At 47.2% G+C, this 9620-nt stretch overlaps 1 protein-coding gene across 1 annotated transcript; it reads left to right on the top strand.

Annotated features, from left to right (window-relative positions):
* The first annotated feature begins 3867 nt into the window (after nucleotides 1–3867).
* On the top strand, nucleotides 3868–6342 carry LOC119320569. The gene has a single exon (XM_037594620.1). The coding sequence runs from the start codon at nucleotides 3868–3870 to the stop codon at nucleotides 6259–6261; it is 2394 nt and encodes a 797-aa protein (XP_037450517.1). The 3' UTR covers nucleotides 6262–6342.
* The last annotated feature ends 3278 nt before the right edge of the window (nucleotides 6343–9620 follow it).

Genomic DNA, 9620 nt, shown 5'->3' with positions numbered 1-9620 from the left:
CTATGTAAAACATCATCCACACACAACCATCATTTTGCTTTGACTACAAAAAGTTGTACATGGTTGGCTGGTGTTGCCATTGGACCAGCATGTCCATCACGCAGAAGTTTTCAGGCAAAATTAACTAACTACTATAGATTCTATCTGGAATAGCAAATCAGAATATATATAATAGGCTATTGTCAAATCCTGCAAGCATGAACCAAAGAGCAGGTAAATAGATGTTTAATGAACTACACAAACAACACAATGCAGACATTTCTATGCTTGCAGTTGGCTAGATCAATGTCTCAGTAAATAGTATAAAATGTTGCAATCTATCTGGACTGGACTATTTTCTCAGTAAATAGTGTAAAATGCTTACTATAGATACCATCACACTCAACTTGGGTGCAAGGGCACAGTTCACCCGTCATGTCAGACACAAACAGATTCAACTTTCAGCTCTAATTCAAATCCAGAGTTCAGATTAGAATTTTTTTTATACCACATCTAATTGATTGTTTACCTCATGGCATGCATGACTCGTTCAACACGAGGTCAGAAGTTTTGCGAGAAGGAAACTATCCAGACGTTGGCAACATTATTTGATAGCTGGCCTGGGATGGAGAACGACATATCATCTTGCAATAAGGTAAATAAAATATTTTATCCATTGTCATGGTTTGTTGTTGTTTCTAATAGCTCCACTTGTAGATTTATCTTCCTTATGCATCCATCGGCCGATACATCATGTACGTCATCGACAAAGAGGCACGCCGTTTATATATTATGAATCCTATTCAAACATCATAATTGTCAGAGGATAAAATGTTGAGGCATGTACTGAAATTAAAAAGTTTTGCAAGGGATTTCAAAAAGCACTCGAAATAAAGTTGCCTGGTTGGAATTCTGATATATCTAAATGGCAACATTTATTTCCGTTCGGTGTTCCAACGAGTATAGACGGGTAATGAATTCATAACAATAATATCTACTTTTGTTATCACTATATTTTTTATATTATTAATTTAAAGTTTTGCAGGATTGTGTCTGGCTATTTTGTTTTTCATTTTATGCTTTGGTGGAACGGTAAAGAATTGGTCAAGCCGGTTTGCACGGTGAGTATTGTGCGTTACATGTTTTAAGACCTTCGGCGTGAAATTTTCATACTAACTACATGTATTGTTTCTGCAGGATGGGTACAAATTGAGAAAGCATTTTTTTTTATTATACTTGCTAAAACATCGTGGGAATGAAGCTAGAGGAAACTTTCTTGATATTGTGAAAGAATTTCTTAAGCGCATTATCTAGATATTAATAGTTTTGTAATAGATGTTTAGTTGGAACATCGCTCAGTTTGTTACATGGACATGTCGTTAATTTTTCTTTTATGTTATCAAATTACATTGCAATAATGGATTTCGGTTATTAAATAATTGTGTGTATGTTATATTGTTTGTATGTATGGAATTTAACATGTAACTCTGGTAAACTATTTAAAAAGTCCGTGGCAACGCACGGGCACTCTACTAGTAAAGATAGACTTTGAGTTTGAGATTACAACAGTCAACATAATATATCTAGGCCGCTGCTACACGTAAACCGGTTGATGGCAGGGATTTTTAAACCACCTTGCCAGCCGTTGATTTCCTTCGATTAGGGCCGCTTGATCTCTGGACCATAACTTCCATCCCGAATACCCATGTATCTCTCCCCAGCGACTCCAGCCAGCCATCAGATATGCACAGCATCTTCATTTCCAAGGTTGCGGCAGCCCCGTCATCGGTCATCTCACAGGAAAACACGACGAGCTATCTCGCCATGCGCCGGGTTTGCAACAGTGACGTTGCTGCGACCATCCTTGAAGCACCGGCAATGCTCCGGCGGGCCGGCGATGCTCCAACACAATACCGGTGATGCTTCGTTGCATCACCGGTGATGCTCCGACGGCTCGAACGATGCTCCATTGCAGCAAGGCGATGCTCCGTTGGATTCGACGATGCTGCATCACAGCACCGGTGATGCTCCGACAGCCCGAACGATGCTCCATTGCAGCAACACCGATGCCCCGACAGCCCCGACGATGCTCCGTCGCAGCACCGGTGATGCTCGGACGGTCAGAACGATGCTCCATTGCAGGAACGGCGATGCTCCGACGGCCTCGACGATGCTCCCTCGCAGCACCGGTGATGCTCCGACGACCTGAAGACGTTCCATAACAACACCGGTGATGCTCCGCAAAGCTCATTGAAGCATGTCTCATTGCATGTTCGCGAGCATCACTGCCATCATGGCACTACTCATTGTTATGGTCGTCGAAGCATTTGCTTTGTCTTGGTCGTTGAAGCATTTGCGCAATCGTCGACGTCGTCGTGATCATCAAAGCATCGCCTCATTGCATGGCAGCGGTCGTCAATGCCGTCATGTCATGCTTCTTAGCCCTAGTCATTGGCATTGTCGTGCCCGTCGAAGTCATCATGGTCATGGAAGCATTGCAATGGACATTGAAGTACGCCCGTCGTCATGCCCGTCGAAGCCTTTCCGCATGGTCAGCATCATCGTGGTCGTTGAAGCATCCCCACGATCATAGAATCATGCCTCGTTGCATGGCCACGGTCGTCCATGCGGTAATGGCTTGGCCCGTCACCCTAGTCGTTGAAGCATTGCCGTGGCAGTCAAAGTCATCATGGTCATGGAAGCATTGCCATTGAAGCGAGCCCGTCATCGTGGTCGTCGAAGCATCGCCACGGCCATTGAAGCATGCCTAGTTGCATCGCCGCAGTCGTCAATGTCGGCATGACATGCCTCGTCGCCCTAGTCATTGAAGCAGTGCCGTGGCCGTCCAAGTCGTCATGGTCATGGAGGTATTGTTACGACCACTGAAGCACGCCCGTCGACACTGTCGTTGAAGCATTGTCGCGGCCGTCAATGGTCGTGGAAGCTGTAAATGAGTCTAACTACCTCCGCATGCCGTTGTAGTCTCTAACAAAATATCCCTGGTCTTTAGCTAGTTAGCTTGTCCACAGGGAGGTTGTTAGCCACAATTGAATCTGGACGTTCGTGCCTTGTAACTATATATGTACCGACTGCATGATCAATGAACCTCTCGTGTTGCATCCTATTCCTTCTCTCTTACAGAAGCATTGTCACAACAAATTGAAGCACGCCTCACAACCATGGCTTGACCATCAACACCGTCGGGACATGCCTTGTCGCCGTGATCGTGGAAGCGTAGCCGTGGCCATTGCAGTACGCATCACAAGCAGCCTCTTTACATCCATCCAGTGCATGTTGGCGCACAGCTTAGCAGCTTGCCGGAAAGGGAGGCGCTTAGGTAGAGAGAGAGGGAGCGGAGGGGATCCAGCGCGAGGACACCAGGAGATCGATTGGGCTGAGAAGATAAGCAAGAAAAGGGGACACATGGCGCAGGTGGGAGGCAATAATCCTACACATACGGGGGTTTTACGCGTCTGTTACAGGCTCCTTCTCGCTAATTCGCTCGCCCCCCGATTTTCAGGGGTGGACCCCTTCCGCTAATCCTACCCAATCTATTTGCTCCACATCATCCTGTACAACGAACCATGTAAAAAAAGCCTCTACTGGGTGGGAGGCGGCTTACGATGCGGGGAGAATCAGTCGGATTAAAAGAAACGTTTTCCATATATCTAACACCGGCTAGTGGTCGCCCATAAGCGATTCCACATCGCTGTCAACGCTTCACCTTCACTTCGGGAATCATGTTCAAGTACACTGCATCAATGATATATATCGCTCTCGGTATTTTCTCACGTACAAAAGCATACCTTGGCACGTACGCGATGCTCTTGCCACCAAAATATATAGCTAATCGTGAGCATATCATTTTCCACCAAAATACCGAGAGCAATGGAACTCCAATATAGTGAATTCATCAAGAAACACTGCTGGAACGAATCCATCAACTCACGCATCACCAACCTGACCTCCTCCTACATCGACAAGGGCAATGAGGCCTCCATGGTGTCCTCCTCCCTCATCATTTTCGTCGTCGCCGGGCTCTTCTTCAACCTCAACCTCTTTCGCGGCCTCTCTGATGTCAGCGCCATCCTTGACCCCAAGGTCCGCCTCGTCCTCACCTCCGCAGTGTCGCTGTTCCTCCCGGTCATGTCCTACCTTTTCTCTGAGGCCAAGAACGCCGGCGCCGCCGTGGGGTTTGACTCGAGCTTCACCGGCGTGAAGGAGAAGGACTTCTCGCTCCGGGCCGGGCTTATCCTTGTATGGATGCTCCTCGTGGAGCTGCTCCGCAAGAAGGTGGACGACAGCAGCTGGCGGGGCTACTCAGGGACCATCCAGCGCGCCGGACGCGTGGTGTGGCTAGGCAGCCTCGTCTTCTTCAACATTCAGAGCGTCGGCCGGAAGGTGGTGTTTGCCGTCCTCTGGATCCTTTGTGCCACCAAGGTGGTGCAGAGGGTCGCCTTCGCCGAGGTCGGGAAGCGCTCCTACCTCCACGGAAGGAACGCCTGGCTTATCACCTCATACATGGCGCAGACGCTGAAAGCTGATCGTCGGCGAGAGCCCGGCGCAACCGCCACCGCCATCGATGTGGATGTGGAAGGTGACGTCCCGTCCCCGTCCGGCGAAGAGCTGCTCAAGAGGTGCAAATACATTGTGACCGGAGAAGACAAGATAGTGAAGGAAGCCACTGCAGATGGCTACGACTTGGACTTGGACTCGGATTATTCCAGTGTCGCCACTGTCGGTAAAATTTGGATGCTGGGCGATGACTACTACTACGAGGGTGGCCGGCTCTTGGTCGACTTGGACGGCGATCAACGCCTCAGGAGGCTCTGCCTCTCCTTTGCTCTCTTCAAGCTGCTCCGGCGAAGGTTCGAGCAGCTCGGGGAGATAACCATGGAGGAATCCCGCGACTGCAAGAACCTCATCTTGAGAGGCCTATGCAGGTGCAAGAACGGCGAGGGCTCCGAAGAGGCACTGTTCCAAGTGATGAACGACGAGCTCAACTTGCTGTGTGAGTACTACCACTCTGTCGTCCCCGTTGTCCTAGCCAGCCCCTTCTTCTTCCTCACAAACTACTTGCTCCTACCCGTCCTCGTATTCGTGCTGTGCCTCATGACCGCCATGCTATGTGGCAATGGCGACTTAGACTACGTGTTCCATAGCATCCGAAGAGATAACTTCGCCCTAAAATCTGGCCTAACCAGGCTAGCCATGTGCCTCCTGAGCAGGGCTTACTCGTCTCCCAATACTTTCCTCTCCTTGGTAGATCTCTCCATCACATGTCTTCTCTTTTTCATCTTCTTCTACGAGGAAATTTGGGAGCTCCTCGTCTTCCTCCTCTCCAACTGGTTCATGATATCACTAATAGGCAACTACACGTCCAAACTAAAATGGCGTGAGAGCCCATCCTTTGGTGTGACATTCCGTTGCCTCGTATGGTTACAGAGCAAGACGAGACACGACATTCTTTGCTTCAGGCAGTTCTCTGTGCTGAACCTTCGTTGGCCAGTCATCTTTGGGGTGCCGACCTGGCTCTCGTGGATGGTGCAAACTGTTCCTGTGCCGACCACAGTGAAGCAATCCATCAAGGAGTACCTCTTGGCTCATGAACATTATGGACATGGCATTACCAACGGCAAGTCCGCACTAGAGAAGAACCACCACATGTACTGTCATCTCTCGTGGGCGTGCGAGAGCAAGAGCGTCACCGAGGTCATCCTCACCTGGCACATTGCCACCAGTCTCTTCGAGGAGAGGTGCCCGCCTCAGAGCAAGGACGGGGAAGCATCATGCAATGTGGCGACCACGCTGTCCAAGTACTGCGCCTACTTGGTGGCCTTCCACCCGGAGCTGCTGCCAGACAACCAGGAGAAGACAGAGCGCGTCTTCATGGCCGTGAAGGAGGAACTCAAGGACAAGCTCGGTTGTGGGGAGTACTACCTCTCGCGGTGGCGCACCCGTGTGAACAAGATCATGGAGACCGGATTAGGCCAAGGAGGAGGCTGGACGGAGAAGAAAATGATGAAGAGTGGCGCAACACTCGCTAAATCACTAGTGGCATTGGCTACCAACGACCAGGGAGCTGTGTGGAGGGTGTTGGCCGACGTTTGGACGGAGCTCGTTATCTATGTGGCACCGTCGAGGGACGAGGAGAGCATCAAGGGGCACCAGAATGTGCTGGTGCAAGGAGGCGAGTTCGTCACCATGCTTTGGGCATTGGCCACACATATCGGCTTATCCCGGCAGGCCAGCGAGCCGGTCGGAGTTCATCCCGCAAGTTGAGGCGTCGTCCTACAACATTTGGTTGTATTTATTTATTTGTTTTGGTTGCGCTTTCGTGCAGTGTGTTTTATTTTGGGAGTGTCTAACAATAACGGAATTCTATAAAGAGTTGTTTGGCCCTGCCCCGGGGAACCAATTCCACCTTGACCCTGATACTTGGTCGGCTGAAGAGAAGCTTTCCGAGTCAGATAACAATGACTTCTGCAGAGAGTTTACTGAGGAAGAGGTTAAAGAAGCCCCTCTTCGATATGGCACCTAATAGGGCCCCGGGGCCTGACAACATACTTGTAGAGTTTTACCAAGTTTGTTGGGAGATTGTGAAACAGGACATCATGTCCTTGTTTACCCACTTCCATAGAGGGACGTTATATGTGCAGCGCTTAAACTATGGGATCATCACACTCCTACCTAAACTGTCCGGAGCTGATAAAATTCAGCAGTTTAGGCCAATATGCCTACTTAGATGCCCCTATAAGCTCGTCACTAAAGTCTTGGACCGCCGAGTTTCGGTGTATGCTGATAAATTGACCAGCCCTATCCAAAATGATTTTGTTGGCGGAAGGAATATTATGGATGGGGTTCTGTCTTTACATGAAATTCTTAACTATACTCATGTAAAAAAGAAAGTCGGGGTTTTGCTGAAACTTGATTTCGAGAAGGCTTATGATAAGGTGAACTGGGACTTCTTGCTAGAATGTCACAAGATGCGGGGCTTTAGTGAAACCTGGTGTGGATGGATAAATCAAATCCTTCGTAATGGCACAGTGAGCATCAAACTCAATAACTATGTGGGGCCATATTTTCAAAGTGCAAAAGGGGTTAGGCAGGGTGACCCACACTCCCCCTTCTTGTTTAATCTGGCTGTTGAGTGCCTTACTAAAATGATTAAAAATGCTCAACGCAACAAGCTTCTGGTTGGTCTTGCGGCGGACCTTGTTCCTGATGGAGTTGCTGTTTTGCAATACGCAGATGATACAATCATCTGCCTGGAGCATGATGTTGACAAGGCAGTTAACCTGAAGTTGCTTCTATATATGTTTGAAATAATGTCTTGGTTAAAAATGAATTTCCAAAGAGGTGAGATACTCACTGTTGGTGGAGATGATGCGATGATAAAAGAATATGATGATCTTTTCAATTGTGATATTGGCAGCTTCCCTATCAAATATCTTGGTATGCCTGTTAGCTATACCAACCTTAGAAATTTAGATTGGGAATTCATAGTCTGCAAATATCTTAAAAGATTTGATGCTTGGGTGGGGAATGCTGCTTCTATGGGTGGAAGGCATACCTTATTAGATTTTGTTGTGACCCAGATATCTCTCTATCACATGTCCATGTGGTTGATGAACAAAACATTTATTGAGAGACTGGATAAACAACGGAGAAGGTTTTTCTGGCAGGGGTGCAATAAGAAAAAAAAAAGATACCATCTTGTCAAGTGGAGTAGAATTTGTAGATGCAAAGAGAAAGGAGGTATGGAGATTAAGGACCTCCGTAAACAAAACATCAGTCTTATGGTGAAATGGTGGTGGAAACTGGAGACCAAAAATGGGGTGTGGCAAGATATCGTGTGTGCTCGTTACTTACGTAACAGAACGGTGGCTGAGGTTACCCCAAGATTCTCTGATTCTCCATGCTGGAAGGCCCTTTTGAAAGTTAAGGAGATCTATTTGGCTGGTCGGGAAGTTAACATTGAGGCTGGTAATGTGGCCAGGGTGTGGGATGATCCCATTAAGGGGCTTCCTCCATTCCGGGAACAATACCCACAGCTTTTTGAGATCTGCAATGTCCCTGGATGTACGGTGAGCGAGGTGTTGGGGGAAAATATCAATTCGTTTTTTAGGCGTAGGCTCACCCCAGAGTTGCTTGTGCAATGGGAGAATGTGCGTAAAACAATTAGTGACTTGCCTCTGACCAATGGAAGTGATTGGATTTCCTGGAAGTTGAAACAGAATGGCAAATTTAGTACAAAATCTGTGTACAAGTGGCTTGAGAAACCACCGAGTTGGTGCCATCACAGGTGGATCTGGAGAGCAAAACTGCCACTTAAAATTAAAATCTTTATGTGGCAACTTTCTCAGGATGCAGTCTTGACCGGGCAAGTGATGAAAAAAAGACAATGGCCAGGAAACCCTGTGTGTTCCTTCTGCAATGCGGTTGAAACATCACATCATCTCTTTTTTACTTGTCATGTGGCCAAAATTGTGTGGCGATCTATTGGGATGGTACTTGGCACTAACAAATGCCCTAATAACTACTGGCAGTTCTTTACTTGGTGCCATACTTTCCTCCTAGATGGTGAGAGGTTTTATACTGTCAGACTAGCGGCCACATGCTGGGCGATCTGGCTTGCTCGGAATAGGGCTATGTTTGAGAAGAAACTGATTAAAACCCCTTTTGAAATTGTGTTTTCCACATGCTCTTTTCTTTTGTATTGGGCAGGACTGTAGCAGGGAGGCGACATCGACAGGTTTCGATCGGGTGCTGAGATGATTAGGGCCAGCACGATGCAACTGATGAGGGTGTGCGATGATGCAAGCCGTCCGATCGGTGGAACATGATGGGCGTGGCTCCCTTGGTGCTTTTGGTTTGTGAAGACCGGTGATCTGCGTAGGATTTGCTCCGCCTCTGCTGGTTGCATTTCTAGATTTGTCTCCTGTTCGTTTGTTGGTGGCTGTAATAGCCTGGACTTCTCTGTTTAGATATTGTGCTATCGGGTTTTCACCCCAGAGCATTCGTTTCGACGGCGGGCGAATTGCAGTGGGTTTCCTGGTAGTGCTTGGACTCGCTCTACCTCTTTCCCTCCAACTGTTATTGCTTTCTGAACTCGGTTGTATTTCCATTCATTTGCAATGGAAAGGGGTAAAGCCCGGTAAAAGAAAAAGACGTTTGTTTTCCATTTTGGTTCAGGTTGTATATGTTTTCAAATGTCTAATTGACACATATTTTTCAATAAAGGGCGTTTTTATTAACTTAAAATGTAGCATCAAGCGTGACAAATATATATTTCTGTTGGTTACAATTTGTAAGACCCCCAACCCTGCTGAAGATATTTTTCCCTTGAAGTAGATCTTGCATGCAGGACACTGCAGTGCTGTGGTTCGTGTTTAAAAAAAAAGATGTGCCAGTCTAAATAGCAAAATATAAAAGCATGATCAAAACTGATAATCTAGATTGAAATATATACTGCACACTAAACAAAAATTTATTGGAAGAATAAACTGAAGAAAGCTACATCAGGCATGGTTCTTAAAAGTTGTACATCGGTGGGATTTTAAAAAGAAACGGAAAGAAAAACGCTCTTGACAACCACATGTTGGTGAGAATCAATGTTTTGAATTTTGAATGGGACATTT

Source organism: Triticum dicoccoides, chromosome 6B (genome assembly GCF_002162155.2).
Source record: "Triticum dicoccoides isolate Atlit2015 ecotype Zavitan chromosome 6B, WEW_v2.0, whole genome shotgun sequence".
NCBI classification, from domain to species: Eukaryota; Viridiplantae; Streptophyta; class Magnoliopsida; order Poales; family Poaceae; genus Triticum; species Triticum dicoccoides.
The sequence above is the reverse complement of the archived record's forward strand: the minus strand, read 5'-3'. Positions and strand labels throughout refer to the sequence as shown.

What these genes read in the sequence shown, in the direction of transcription:
- LOC119320569 (XM_037594620.1), top strand. Translation starts at nt 3,868, where the DNA reads ATGGAACTCCAATATAGTGAATTCATCAAGAAACACTGCTGGAACGAA.